Source organism: Typopeltis vanoorti, chromosome 8 (assembly GCF_054136105.1).
Source record: "Typopeltis vanoorti isolate ZY-2024b chromosome 8, IOZ_Tvanoo_1.0, whole genome shotgun sequence".
Lineage (NCBI taxonomy): Eukaryota > Metazoa > Arthropoda > Arachnida > Uropygi > Thelyphonidae > Typopeltis > Typopeltis vanoorti.
In genome coordinates this window covers 1,862,615-1,879,256 of record NC_143556.1, presented here as the reverse complement: position 1 = coordinate 1,879,256, position 16,642 = coordinate 1,862,615, and the positions used below count along the sequence as shown (strand labels likewise).

The 16,642-nt window shown below is 37.7% G+C and overlaps 1 protein-coding gene across 4 annotated transcripts in view; it reads left to right on the top strand.

The window, feature by feature from the left end:
• The window catches only part of LOC150103677 (ras GTPase-activating protein raskol-like), a 770,313-nt gene that overhangs the window by 696,296 nt on the left and 57,375 nt on the right, over positions 1–16,642 (top strand). For all 4 annotated transcript variants that reach the window (XM_090396487.1, XM_090396486.1, XM_090396489.1 and 1 more), the window contains one exon: positions 11,927–12,173. In XM_090396487.1, the coding sequence (XP_090252613.1) occupies positions 11,927–12,173 (247 nt within the window). The remainder of the gene's footprint in view (positions 1–11,926; positions 12,174–16,642) is intronic.

Below are 16,642 nucleotides of genomic sequence, written 5' to 3'. Positions count from 1 at the left end.
CCTTTTTTTTATTTTTTTAATGCTGTATAGGAGCACAAATCATTTCTACCTGCTGTCAGATTAACAAGTTTTCCAATCTCTCCAAACACTGAATCCATATGAATGCAAGTTGATCTCTTTTAATTAACCAGATTCATGAACCAAAAATCAGTTCTTTTTTTATTAATCAACATATTACTATTATTTCTGCTGAGATGTTGGCAGTTTTGTTGCTTGAAATCTGCACAAAGAATTTAATATATCATGCTGACCGACCATTAAAAGATGATGAAATTTCAGTGCTAAATATTTACTTGGCTCCAAACACAATTCTTGTTATGGATTTCATGTTTAATATTGATAAAGACTTCTGTAATACATTCACAACACACTCGGACAATGCATTCCACTAACCTACCACTCTCCATACAAAGAACCTTCTTCTGCTCATACCCTCCTTATACAGTTAATTTAAATCAGATTTTATTTAAATTTGTACCCTCTTGAGCCATTTTAAGTTATTGAACCATTGAAATGAAATTCTGGCTCTACTTTAAGGCATATCAACAACACAGTTAGAAAGGAGAGCTGATAAACAATGGCCTGTAGTTATCCAGGATAAAAACAATTATTTCAAGAAGCTTATCAGTTTACATTATGATTGTTTGTTGCATGATCTTCTACATATCATTGCATCTCCAGACACCCTACACAATCACAAATAAATAAAATAAATGATAGCATTCTGGATGAAGTACAATCTTGAGACAAAGAAATTATTATTATTATTATTACGTGACACCTCCAGGGAGTCCAAGGACTCATCGTGGGAGGACACACTATTCTACTTCGCTAAATACATCTCATCCTCTCCACTACTACTTAATTCCCCAACTATGACACTAATATCATCAATGCCACATATGGCCCATCATCACCAACAACAGTATTTTTTGTCTGTAAATTGCGTGTGTTGTTCTGAAGGCAGAATTTTCTGTATGTAGGATGAAAAACCCAAGTTTCTGGGAGAAAAAACTTTATCAAGTTTATCATGCCAAGTTCATCACTCTACCAACTTGATGGTTTTCCAAAGTTTCTTAAAGAAAATATTCCTTTGAATGTTGTAAATTCTATTCGTTATTTTGGATGAGGACAGACCAAATTCATGCAATGAGTTTGGTAGACAGAAGATGAAGAAGGAGGTGGGGGGGGGGTATGATTGAGACATTTAAGCATCTGAAACATATTTACTGGATTGACACAGGTGTTTCATATGGCAAAAAGTAGGGAAGGAATAAGAATAAGGGCCATTTCTTGGAAGTCGCAAAAAGTAGTAGTATGGAAGAGGATAAGAAATTAGATTTTTTTCATAATGCATTGCCTAAGATAAGAGTAAGACCCATTATGAGTCATGATCACAGTGAGAATCGGAATACTAATAATAATTTTTATTATTAGTACTCCTCAAAACTAAATACTGGTGACTTCTTATTTGAAATCTTCTGGACCTAGCATTAAGATATCTCTGTTACCAAAGTTAGACTTTTCTTATGTCATGTGTCTTCTATGTAAATTTGTACTCATCTTTGCTGGAACATGGTATTAGCAACATCCTATCCTGAATAGAATTGTGTCAGATACTTACCATTATTATTAACTTTGCTCATTTCTCCAAATTTTCCAAACATATTTGGTGTAAAATTCTGTAAATTTTTGTCTATATTATTAAATCTTATTACAATTTTGTCATTTGCACCTTTGTAAAAACTAAGATATATTATATTATCCTTTTCAAACCCTTCTTAACTTTAACTTATAACTCCTTAACTTTAATCTTAACAGTCGTATTCTGAGTATATAATCCGTTGCTTGATTTGATCTCTAAAATTTTAATCCTCTCACTCAACTTAATTCTCTCTTGTCTCAAGGCCATAAATATTATTGTTCTCATGTGCAAAACCTTCAGAAAATGCATCTGGCTGGAGTCAATCTCTTTGAACAACTGGTGTTTTTCTAATTTGAATTTTGGAAAATTTATTTGATTTCTAGCTGTGCCACGGAAATTTGTGGATAGGAGATGAATATCCCTCCTAAGAAAAACACTCAGTTAAATCACAGAACTTTCCTTTCTCACTTATGACCAAATCCAGCAACATAAAAACTTCTATTCTGCAGTCGTGTCAAATTCAAGGACACAGATTCGAAATTAATAAGCAGTGCATTGGTAACAGGAATCAGGCATATTATTTAAACAAAAAACAATTCATTCTTTATCAAAGAAATGTACAAAAGGTTAATACTAAGGATTCGAGTAAATCAGGTTCTATGCTTCGATGACAATTCTCAATACAAATTACAATTACTACTTTCATGAAGACAATTCTTGTAAGACCACGTGTCTATAATATTTCCTTTGTTAATACCTTGTCACACTTAAAGCAATCTCACTTAAACAACTGCAGGCTTAGCTAATATCAACAATATTAAACAAACGATATTTAACCTTAAAATTAGCTATGCTTTCTCTCACATATAATTTAACAAGACATTCAAAGGTTAGCATAAAGTCTAAAGTCCTCAAGTATCATAACAAACAAACTTTCTGCAAGTCACCATCACAATTCTGTCTATAGCTAAAACAATAGAATGATCTTACTTTAAAACAGTTGTCTGGTCCTCTCTGATTGATCCTTGGACTCACTTCCTTTTATTACCTTCCGACTTTAAGCAACAAACACTGGTACCTTCTCTGGGATTTTTGAAATCTCCTCTTACTATTTGTGAGTGTCAGAAACTTGGTGGCATGGAACTCTGGTATTTACTTTCTTCTAGGAATAACTTAAATTAGTAGTTTCGCACTTCTGGGACTTAATGGCTGGAACGCAGATCTCGTTGGCGATTGCGTATCATCTTCTACGATGATTAGCAAAACTCCGTCACCGTAATGTACATCGTATCCGGGTAACTGCTCAACCCTCGCTGACCTCCTCGCCTTCTTGATCCCATAACTCTCGTCGGAACTCCATGTGACCTCGTGACTTCTTGCTGACCAAAGAACCACTAAAAAGCCTCTCTCCTCGTAGCAACCCCTGTTATATCTGGCTCTGCTGACCTTGGGTTCTGCTACGTATTAATCTCCTGGGTATTATGTGGTTCTGCGCCTGCCACCTTTTTCGGTCGTTGCATTCAGGCGGGAAACCCCCCGTACATAGTTGACCTTCGTGATTGCAGTTGCCCTAGGTTATAAGTTAATACGATAATCTGTCTGGAAAATCCTTGTCTGGAAGTTTCTTTAGACACAAATTAATTCATCTTTGACCTTCTTTGTTCTTTTACAAAAACTTTGGGTGGTGACATCACTTAATAATTCACAAATATATTATTTCCATATTATTAAACATAACAAATTTTGTTAATTAATTACAAGTGTATTTTGAATGGAATTTTGTTTAACAGTAAAATTGGTATAAAGGTATTTTTGCATAAAATTCCTTCTATACACGATTTTACGCTGGTGTTTACTTCCTACTCCACTGTGTTACTCTTACTCCTACTCCAAAAAGCACAGCTGCTTTCTCTAATTTCTTCGCTTCTTCCTTAGTCAAACCTCTAGTGACCATAGACACAAATCATTCTCATTATCCAATTTTCTATTTTTATGTTTGTTCACATTACTCTGCTTGAAATGGCTTACCATTCAAGATTAAGAATATGCTTTAGTGCTGAATTCTTTCTTTCCTTCTTGCTCTTTCTAGAGTATTTGAAGCCAATGGGTAAATCTTTTCTCTTTTACCATACATTTATCTCATGCAGCAGGAAGCTGCCTACTCTCCCACGATTCAGCCTTGCTTTGCAGGCTGAATCCAAAAATTCCTTAGATGATTGACCAAATTCTTTAATTTTTGTCAACTCCATTTTTTAAGGGGAATCCCCTCCCACTCGTTCAAAATGGGCATGTTATATTACTTCAAATGTGATATCTACTTCTCTGACTAATAATGGAATTAACTCATCAATCAATCAACTCATCAAGGATCTCATTGGGAGATCCTCGATTCTTAATAATGTTTATCCAAGGATGACCATGATAAGCAATTGAGTATTTATATTTATAATGTGATAACTTGGAAAGGAAAAGAAATAGGAAGAGATGTGTATGGCAGGAAAAATAAAGTGGGATATACTTGGCATTTCTGAAATTAAAAAAGAAGAAAAATTTATTGAAGCAAGAAAATATGCTGAGTGAGTACTCATTGTGGGAGCAACCTCTGACATACACAGCCCATCAAACATAATGCCTTAAATGGTCCCAATGTTTCTTCACAACACACACACACACACACACACACACACACACACACACACACACACACACACACACACACACACACACACACACACACACACACACACAATGCATTCCACTCACCACTCTCTATGCAGAAAACCTGCTTCTCAGTCCCATTGTTAGGTTTTAATGGAATGAATGCAGCATAGAAGAAAAATAAGATACAAGTTTATTGAATCCTATATTTCACCTTTGTCACAGAGACATTGTCACGGATACAATCTCAAAATTATAAAAGCACACACAAAAACAATAAGCGGGGGGAAAACATTTAGACTAAAAACCTAAGTTCTATGAGGGTGGCTCATAGGACTGGATGGCCTTAACTGTTGGGTGGGAGGCCTAAAAATTAAGGTTAAGCTAGTTTAAGAAATCTGCAGCTGATCCTAAGAAAATTCTTTTAAGTTTATATTTGTTGCAGTGATGCATAACAGTTTTTTTTTTTTTAAATTATTATTTGATTCTGTGCAAGGTCTCCAAAGCATGGTTAGCTAGATGACCAGATCTATTTCTTGTGTCTTCTAAGTAGATGTCGACAGATCTCCCAGGTTGACCATAATAACATAGTTTGCAAAAACAAAGAACAAATTACATTATTATGGTCAAATTGGGAGATCTGCCAACATTCACCTCGGACACACAAGAAATACATCTGCTGCCATAACTATAGTCAGTCTCGTCTAGCTGACCGTGCTTTGGAGACCTTGCACAGAATCAAATGAAAAAAATAAAATAAAATAAAAAAACTACTGTGCTTCACTGCAAGAAATATAAACTTGAGAGACTTTTTCTTAGAATTAGCTGAAGATTTGTTAAAGCAGCCTAATCTTTATACATAGGGTAGTGGGAAACCTTAGGCCTCCTGCCTAAAAGCTTAGGCTAGCCAGTAGCATCCATAGAGGATGGATGCCCTCTCATAGGACTTCAGGCTTTTAGTCTAATTTTTTTTTCCATTTATTGTTTTGAATATTTTCTGTGTGCTTTTACAATTTTGAGATGGTAATTCTGTAATGTCTCTGTGACATACAAAATATAGGATCCAATAAACTTGTATTTTATTGTTCCGCTGTGTTCATTCCATGGAACCTAATAATGAGTTTAAACCAGAAGTTAAGCTTAATACTGGACTACTTCTCAGCCCCCTGCTCACACACTCCTTATACAGATTCTAGGGCTGACCTCTTGTTCTCCCTTCATCTCCCCCTCATTCTAATTTGGTAATAACCTCCTCTCCCACTTCCTCCTGTCTGCTAGTCTCTGCATATTGCATTTTCTCAACTTTTCTTTATATTCAACATTCCAGAAACCAGAAACCACTTTAGTAAATTGTCTCTGGACCATTTCCAATAACTCTTTATCCTTTTGAAAACCAGGGCACTAAACTGTGCACTGTAATTCATATGTGGTCTTATACAATAGAACTATAATCTCCTTACACATCATTATTCTCTGCATTATTGCCAGAAGCAAATTGTGCTATCTTCACAGTTTTAGGTGTCACCTACATTTTGGGTATCCACTGTCAACCCAATTTCTTATTTACTCCAAGATATCCCCACCAGTTGTATATTTTTGCAACCCATCTTTGTTTCCCATATTTTAAAACCTTATGCTTTGTTACATTGCACTGTTAACCTCACTACTTTCTCATTCACTTTTTTCATTAATTTATAAGATAAATGAAACAAATGAATACAGTTCACTAATTTTATTTCACATGCGGATTTTGCCTTCTTCACTATGCTAGTCACCGTTCTTGCTTGTTTCCTTTCGTAACTTCCAGGGATGGCCTCTTGTCATCACTCCTTCCCGCTGTTCAACCAAGCGAAAGAACACCCCAGTGTCAACTCTGTAACCACCTCTCAACAGTTTAAAAGTCTCAATCATATCACCTCTCCTTCTTCTATCCGCCAAACTTTGCAGTCCACATTCCCTCGGCCGATCCTCATAACCAAAATTGTACAGTCCTAAAACCATCTTTGTCATCCGTCTTTTTACCCTTTCCACGGTTAATTTATCCCCTTCAAATCCTGGGGACCAAATCTGAGAACAATAGTCTAAGTGTGGTATGATCAGAGACTTATACAACGGAATGATAACCCTTTTATCTGTACAGGTCAGTGTCCTATTCATAATTGCAGCAATCCTCTGTGTTACCTTCACCACCTTTGCAATATGTCCCTTAAATTTTAGTTTTCTATCAATCATCAATCCCAGATCTCTTGTCTCCTCTACTTCCTCCAGGCGATTATGCAACGTCCCATCGATGTGTCCCAAACCTCAAGACCTTACATTTTGCTGCATTAAACTGATATCCACATTCGTTTGCCCATCTATCTAGCTTATTCAAATCCTCTTGCAGGGCTCACACATCTGCACTATTACTAATAACCCTTCCCAGCTTTGCATCATCTGCAAACAACTGAATATCCCCTTACAATCCACTGGCAATGTCATTGATATAAAGGTTAAACAATATAGGTCCTAGTGCTGAGCCCTGTGGGACCCCACTCGTAACCCTCTGCCTCTTTGAAACTGTTCCACCATACACAACTCTCTGATACCTATCAGACAGCCAATCCTGAATCCAGTTGACCAATCGGAAATCCAGACCCAAGTGCTGCAACTTAAATATCAGCTTATCATGTGGCACCCTGTCAAATGCTTTAGCTAAGTCTGAGAAAATTGCAGTATATGCCTTTTCCTCATCTAATGTTCATGTAACTTTATTATAAAAGGCTAGCATATTGCTAAAACAAGAGTGCAATTTCACAAATCCATGTTGACTTCACAGATAACATTACCCTCATCTGCCCAATGCTGTATACAGTCCCTCAGTACTTTCTCCAAGATCTTAACAATTACTGATGACACATAAACTGGCCTATAATTAGACACCTCCAGTCTGTTATCACCCTTATGCAATGGCACAATCTTACCTTCCTTCCATTCCCTGGGCACCTTTCCCACATCCAGACTTTCATTGAAAAGCCAGGTTAAAGGCACTGTCAGTTCCCTAGCACATTCTCTCAAAACTCGTGGTGAAATACCATCCAGTCCCGAAGCTTTACTGACATCCAGAGTACTCAGTATCTGAAACACACTCTCCTCCTGTACCTCTAAACCTCAAACCTGTCCCCTCTAGTATTAAAACTGACTCCTCCAGAATGAAATATTCCAATAAAGTGTTCATTGAACAATTCCACTATGTCCTCTGCATCAGTCACTCTATTCCCATTTTTATCCCACAATATCATTCTTCCACAGTCATTTCTCATCCTACTGGCCACATAGCTAAAAAATTCCCTAAGATTTTCTTTGGATCTTAGGGCCAATCTCCTCTCATATTCCAGTTTTGCCTTCCTTACCACACTAGTCACTCTTCTGGCCTGTGTCTTATATTCTTCATGCATCCTCTCTTCACCTGTCTCCTTATATCTCTTCCATAGCCTCTTTTTCGCATACAGTTCCTGTTTAATATTGTTTGTCATCCACTTTACTCCAAATTGTGTCCTCTTCTTCACTCATGGTATGCAACTTACCATTGCTGCTAACAAATATTCTTTCACAATTTCCCATGTACTAATGATATCACGGCCTTCCAATTCCTCCCTCCATGAAACTTCTCCTAGTTGACTTCTAAGACTATTATAATCACCTGCTTTATAATTCCACATAAGTTCCCATCTCTTTGATACTCCTGCATGTCTTTCATTTTCCAAGTCAAAACCATATGGTCACTCTCTCCAACTGGTGGGAGAGATGTCATCTCAGTTATTATCAACTCTTCTGATGCTATAACCAAATCCGAAACTCTTGAACTTCTTGTTCCCTCTGTTAGACGTTGCCTAAGACATTTGTCCCTCAAAAATTCTAGAAATTCCATTCCCCTATTGCTACATGCATCTTTCTCTCTCCAATTTATACTACTGTAGTTAAAATCTCCCATAACAATCATTCTTCTTGCACTTGCCAAACTTAACTGTCTAAACAACTGCTGGTCCCCATCCTCTGTGCTCCTGGGTCTGTAGCAACACCCGACTAAATATCCTGTCTTGCCTACCTCTACCTCACACCACATGCTCTCAAAATCATTTGTCTCACTTCCTTCCAAAGCCTCCACTCTTAGAGGATATAGGTCATCACTTATCATAAGCTGTACCCCACCACCATGCTTTCCCCTCCTATCCTGCCGAAAAATGCTGTTCCCCGTGACTTCTATTCCTGTTATTATATCCTCCTCTGTCAACCACGTCTCAGTGATCCCAATAATGTTTGGCCAGGCTGATGCTATCTGCACCACCAATTCCTCTCCCTTATTCCGGATACTCCTGGCTTTAGTATAAAGCATATAAATGACATTGTTTCTATACCCAGCATTATCTCCTCTAGACTCCACTGGGCTCAGTGTTACCTGATGTAGTCTCCCTTCTCCCAAATATCCATTCCCACAAGAGGCCACCCATGCTATCATCCTCCCTGGGACACACTGACTCATTCAGAACAGCAACCTCTCCAGATGCTTACGTCCTTCCTCATTCAAATGTAAACGGTCTCTCGCATACAATTCCTCTCTTTCCTCAAACGCACTCCAAGCATCCACATATACCAGTCCTCTCTTGTCACATATTCTTGCTATTATGCCATTCAATATCACTGCTCTTCTGCTCAGCTCATCATTATCATACCTAGGCAACACGCACACTATTTTTCCTCTCTCTGTCTTCTTCCGTACAGTCTCAAGCAAAAATCTCATATCTCTCGCTGCCCGACTTACATTACCACTCAACTCATTCGTTCCTACCATCACAATCATCTAATCCACCCTTTCACTTCTCTTAATTGCCATAGCCACCCTTTCTATTGTTCCTCCTGGCAAACACTTCATTCCCTCCCTCCTACTGTTTGCATTCTCTCCTCTTCTTTCATTCCCATTGGTCTCTCTCATTCCCTGTCCTCTACTGCTATTCTCTCTTCTAGCATTCCATACCTCTCTCTCCTACTGTTTCCATTCTCTGCTCTTCTAGCATTTCCATACATCTCTCTCATTCCCTCTCACCTACTGTTTCCATTTTCTCCACTTCCATATCCCTCTCTCATTTCGTGTCTCCTCTTCTAACACCCCCATACCACTCACTTATTCCCTTTCTTCTACTGTTTCCTTTCTCTCTTCTTCTAACATTCCCAAAATTCTCTCTCTCCCCTACTCTGATTCACCTTGCATTTATCTCTTCCATTCTCCTAATCTTTTCTTTCATACTTCTGCTCTCATTCACAAGACATTCAACCTCCTCTTTCAGCTCATCTATCTCCCTCTGCAGGTCAGTCGCTCTTAATCTAAATTCACTCTCCCAAACAAAACCATCTCCTAAACTTTCACAGTCACTCACGCCTTCCACACTATCAACTATTATTTTCTTATTCATATAGAGGGTGTTCGGGATAAATTTGACATATTTATAATTAATTATATTTTTCCGTAAGTTACATGTATTAACACACACTTCTCTTCATTTAAAAGTTTGGACCCTTCTTCATTCATATACAAGATGTCAGAAAGGATGGATAGCTGGAACCCACCTGAATCATGGAAGAGAATAACTTGTATCATGATGATTCGTGCCCGCCATCAAAATAAGGATATTACGACTGCTGCCCAATGCTCCCTGAATACAGTAAAAACAATCAGGCATGAACTAGAGACTTGCAATGGTGACTACGAGGATGTAGCAAGAAGAAAGATCTCTAGCAGACGATCTGATTGCGTTCGTACAGCAGAATTCCTCGCAAATCTGCAGGAACAGGTGTTGAAGAACCCTGGCATTGGAATTCGGGCTTTGTTCGTGGAGTTGCTAACTGTAGTCAAGCCCTGGATAACAAGGGTAGCCAATGGTAGGCCGTATGTATGGCAGCAGGATTCGGCCCCTTGCCACACCTCTGGGAAAAGTCAAAAATGGTTGTCTGAAAATTTCTACGACTTCACCAGTCCAAATGTTTGGCCTCCAAACTCCCCAGACCTTAACCCCATGGATTATTTTGTATGGGGCGCAGTTGAAAAAGACACCAATCGCACTTCCAGTAATACAAAAGCCCAGTTAATGGATAAAATTAAAACAGTTTTTGCGGCCCTTCCCAGGGAGACTGTAGCATCAGCTTGTTCGAGGTTCCGAAGCAGAATTGAAGCTGTGATCGATGCTAATGGTGGTTATTTTGAGTAAATCTTGTTGATAGTATTGTAATTAACTCTGCCTGTAATGTTTTTTTGTCAATTCATTAAATTTAATAGATACAAAGAAGATTTTCTTTTTCCTTACGAAACTGTCAAATTTATCCCGAACACCCTGTATATATATATATTTTTCATTCTGTCCTATCACACTACTTGTCTTCCTACATTCATTCCCCGTTCCTGGAGCAACAAGGTCGGATATTGATATTTTTAATGCACTTATTTCCTCCCACTGCCTGCATTTTGCACACATACGCTCTCCGCTCTCTTTCATAAGCCACATATCCAATTCCCGAGATGCATGCATGTCGCAAGTACTGCATACCACAAAGTCCCTTATGATATTGCTTATAATAGAGTTCTTAAATGGTGGAGGACTTGGTGATACAGCACTTGCGACTGCAACTGAATCCGCCATCATTCCTTACTGCCGAGTAGCATAATCGTTAATTATTCAATTAATAAATTCCGTTAAATAAATAAGAAAAAAAGTACAAACAATTACAAGCAAAACAATACATTTAAGTACACTAAATATAATTAAATAAAATGAAATATAACTAAATACAGTAATGAAAACTTAGCTTCATTTTGTCTTCCACCGTTATGCATTCGATTCCGACGGTAACGAAAATATATTATATCGCGACAGCAACTAACTTCCAAAAAACAACCACTGAAGTACACTCGTATTCAGAGAAACAATTTAGCACTGAAAAACGTTGAAAACGGGGAAAAAAATGCACTATTGACTGATTAAAAATCACTTTCTTCTGCACAGCTCAAATTCACCGCCACGTGCTACGGCGACGCTAGCGGTTCAAGGACATTTAGGGACACTTTTGTGTCCCTAAATCTATAAATATGAATGCTGATCACCATGTAACCTTAAAAGAAAGAATGCTCTCATTAAGGTAATTTGGAGATGGCAATTGATATCTTCTTTTGCTCCCTCTGGCCTGTAGTAGCAATCAGCTGCATATTTCATTGTATTGGCTTTTATCTTGCACCATATAGCTTAAAATATACTACAGCTCTAACTCTTCTTGAATTTCTACTTTTGTGGTTGCACTTTTTCTGTTGTCATTAGCAAAACTCCTATTGCAGTCGTATTTCCTCTGTCCTTCTGGAAATACAAGATCGTTTACATCCTATTCCTATTATCTTTATCCAATTTATCTCCTATTCCTTTATCTGTTTACTAAGAAAAAGAACAACTCTTTCCATTTTTATTTATATGCTACTATCTAAATTTATTATAACTCTAGATGTATTTGAAAATTATGCAGGAATGATTATTGTTAATTATAGTCATGGTCTGTCTAGTGAAATTTGAAATATTTCTGATTTGAAAATCTTATTCTTGGTAGGATCATATGATGACCAAGCAACATTACCTTCGAGTCAAAATGTACCTTGTAGTTTATCGGCTGAACACAACTCAACTGAATCAGTTAGGATATCTCATGAAATTAGTATAAAATCTTCTCCAAGAAGAAATTCTAGTTACTGTGATGCTGCTGGCTTATGGAGATCTGAGGACTGTCCATGCTGGCCATCTGTAGGACATCACATACAGAGGTCTTCGACTGACTCACTTATCAACAAGCAGTATCGGTAAATATATTATTATAAATCTGAATATGGAATATCTTTTTGATAAGGTGGTCCTAAACATGAAATATCACTTAACCAATAGTATACTAGTACCATGATTAAGTGAACGCTTTGAAAAAAAGAAAACACTTGTTAACAATTAATCTGCATATTCATGGATTGTAATTTATACGAAATACATACAAAAGAGGCTATTTCAAAAAGCAACAGTTTATGCAGAGAAATAAAGAGAAAGAATTTTTATTTGAAATATTATTAGATTAATAATAACCTCTATGGATTCAACTTATTAAAGGAGATCTAAACTCATTCTGTAATATACCATATCGTACCATACAGAAACCCATTTACAACACACTCCCATAATGCTTTCTACTCTCCATGATCTACGACCAGCTTCCTTCTTTACCATTTTCTTTCAAAATCTTCATATGGTTTCTCATATGCATAATCTCTTCTGTATTAATTCTGTAAAATCCGTTTATGAATTTAAATGTCTCACTTGTATCACTCACCACATTTCCACCTGTTTACTTAATACTTTACATTTCATTTCCTCAGATCCTCTAAAAAAACCAACGTTGAAATCTTAATACTGCTGATTTAAAACATCTTGGAGCTGTTTTTTCCTTACTTTTTTTTGCCTGAGTTTTATTTTCCAGAAAAAGCTTTAAACTTCACATAGAATGTAATATTCTTTTAATATGGGTTTGCAGTATAATTATAATTATTATTATTATGATTCATGCCTCCATGGAGTCACAAGACTCATCAGGGGAGGCCCACCCTAGAAAATACAAAGTCTATCATCTTCTTCTTCTTCAACCTTCTGGTTCTGTCCACTGCTGGATGAAGGTCTCCCCCATGATTTTCCAGATTACTCGGTTTTCTGCTTCTCCCATCCATCTCACCCTTGCAATTTGTTTCAGTTCATCTCTCCACCTTCTTCTCGGTCTTCCTCTTTGTCTTGCTCCATCTATTGTTCTCCACTCTGTTGTTTTTCTAGTCCATCTCCCATTACTGCATCTGGCAATATGGTCAGCCTATCTCCACTTAGCCTGTTTAAGGTATTTTACAATATCCATGACACCTGTTTGATATCTTATCCAGGTATTTGTCTTCCTATCTCTTAATGTTATTTTTGGCATACTTCTTTCCATGCGATGTTGTGTTGTTCTCAGCTTTTTGTTTAGTGCTTCTGTTAAAGTCCATGTTTCTCCTCCATATGTTAGGACAGGAAGTATGCACTGGCTGAAAGCTTTCTTTTTTTAGACTCATAGGGATGATGTCACTTCTGAATATGTCTCTCATTTTCCCATAAGCCATCCATCCAAGGTAAATTCTTCGTTCAATCCCTTTTCTTTGGCACTCCTCAAAGGATAACAATTGGCCCAAATATACATATGAAGTAACTTGTTCTATTTCATGGTTTTCAACTTTGATAGTTCTATGGTTTATGTATTTATTCATCATTATTTTTTGTTTTTACTCTATTTATTTTTAATCCAATTTCTCTGGAGGCTTCATTTAGCTGATTTAGCCTTTCTTTCAGATCTTCAAGATTATCTGCTATCAAGGCAATATCATCTGCAAATTTCAGATGATGCAGCCTTTCTCCATTTATGTTTATTCCATTTGTTTCCCAATCAAGGCTTCTAAAGACGTCCTCCAGTCTATCATACCACTTCTTAAACTCATTGATCATGCTTACCTTTTGTAACTTTCATGGATGGTCCCTTTCCTCACTCCTTCACCTGTTCTACCAAATGAAAGAACTCCCCAGTGTCAACCCTGTAACTACCCCTCAATTATATCATTAACATTCTAAGTTCCTGATATCATCTTTGTTATCTGCCTCTGCATCCTTTCCACGGTTAATTTATCCCCTCCAAATCCTGGGGACCAAATTTGAGAAATAGTTCAAGTGTGGTCTGGACAGAGCTTTATACGAGGGAATCACAACTTTCTGCTGTTCAGCGATCAGCAATCTTCTGAGTTACCTTTACTATCTCTGCAATATGTTCTCTGAATTTCAGGTTTCTATCAAACATCATCCTCAGATCCCTTGCCTCCCCCACTTCTTTCAGTTCAGTTCAGTTCAGTTCCTAAAACAGAGCATGCATCCCATCGATGTATTCCAAACTTCAAGACTTTAATTTACCTGAATTAAACTGCCACCCCTCATTCATTTGCCCATCTGTCCAGTTTATTCAAATCCTCTTGCAGGGCTACCACATCTGCACTATTAGCCTTCCGGCCTTCAAATTTTTTTTCTGCAAACAAGTGAATATCTCCCTGCAATCCATTGATAATGTCATCAATATAAAGGTTAAACAATAAAGGTCCCAATACTGAGCCCTGTGGGACCCCACTTATAACCTTCTGCCTTCTTGATGCTGCTTCCTTGTACACAACTCTGATACCAATGAGATAGCCAATCCTGAATCCAGTTCACTAACCTGACATCTAAACTCATGTGCTGCAACTTAAATAGCAGCTTATTATTATGTGGTGCCCTGTCAAATGCCTTTTTAAAATTAAAAAAAAGAAAAAATGAGAATATGCTTTTCCCTCATCAACCTCTCTTGTCACTTGATTACAAAAGGAATCGTATTACTAAAACAAGAGTACCTCTTAACAATTATACTCATTACATTACCTTCATCTACCAACAATGTAAATGACCCCTCACTACTACCCCCCCCCAAATCTTAACTACTCATGAAATACAAACTGGTTTATAGTTTTGACACTTCCAGTCTGCTACCACCCTTATGCAATAGCACTATCTCACCCTCTATTCACTCTTTGGGCACATTTCCCATGACCAGACTTTAACTATAATAAATTTAATTTAATCCTTTATCTAAGTGCGTGCAAACAAAGTTTGCACCTGAAAGTATCTTCAGGACTGGGGTAAAGTGGTACAACACCGGGCAACTCCTTGCAAAGGTGGAGCAAGATACCAACACCCCTGTCTCAGTATCTCCCATAATGCAAAACACATCTCCTTGTGGATATGTATAATGTTATGCATTAAGGGAAGGGCCACTACCCAGACTAGTTTTGACCTTTATTGAGGTCTCTTCAGTGGGAGCCAGGCCCAAGTGGAGATACCAGGCAGAAGCATTAGCAAGGTCATCTCCTCCTATAGGAGCTACCAAACGGCTTTGTAAGGAGTTGCCTGGTGTTGTACCACTTTACCCCAGTCCTGAAGATACTTTCAGGCACAAACTTTGTTTACACACACTTGGATAAAGGATTAAACTAAATTTATTATAGTCTGACTAAGTGAAAAATAAACTTTCAACATCTTTCTCCAAGTGTGTGCAGACAAAAACAGTGTGCCACCTTTTTAATAAAAAGGTGGCACACCGTTTGGAAGCTCCTATAGGAGGAGATGACCTTGCTAATGCTTCTGCCTGGTATCTCCACTTGGGCCTGGATCCCACTGAAGAGACTTCAATAAAGGTTGAAACTAGTCTGGGTAGTGGCCCTTCCCTTAATGCATAACATTATACATATCTGCAAGGAGATGTGTTTTGCATTATGGGAGATGCTGAGGCAGGAGTGTTGGTAGCTTGCTCCACCTTTGCAAGGAGTTGCGTGGTGTTGTACCACTTTACCCCAGTCCTGAAGATACTTTCAGGCGCAAACTTTGTTTGCACACACTTGGATAAAGGATTAAACTAAATTTATTATAGTCTGACCAAGTGAAAAATAAACTTTCAACAGACTTTCACTGAAAAGCCAGGTCAACAGAGCTGTGAGATCTTTAGCACATTCTCACAAAATCCCATCCAATATCATTGCTTTATTTATATCCGGAGTACTCAGTATTTGAAACACACCCTCCTCTTGCACTTCTACACCTCGAACGTTCCCCACTTCTCTAGTATTAAAACCTACTTTTCCAGGATGAAATACCTCATGAAATGTTCATTGAGCAACTCCACTATGTCCTTTGCATTAATCACTCTGTTCCCATTTTTATCCAACAATGTCATTTCTCCTCCTACTGGCCATATAGCAAAAAAATTCCTTAGGATTTTCTTTGGATCTCAGGACCAATCACTTTCCATATTCCAGTTTTGCCTTCCTTCCCATACTAGTCACTCTCCTGGCCCAAGCCTTATATTCTTCATGCATCTACTCTCCACTTCTCTCTATCTATCTCTTACATAATCTCTTCTTTACCTGCAGTTCCCATTTTATATTGTTTGTCATCCACATTACACTAAATTTGTCCTCTTCTTCACTCGTGGAATACAGCTTAACGTTTCTGCTAATAAATATTCCTTCACAATTTCCCAAGCATTAATGATATCCCAGCCTTCCGATTCCTCCCTCCATGGAACTGCCCCAAGTTGATATCTAAGACTATTATAATCACCCATCTTATAATTCCACATATGTTCCCTTTTCTTTGATATTCCTGTATGTCTATTCATCTTCCAAGTTAAAACCAC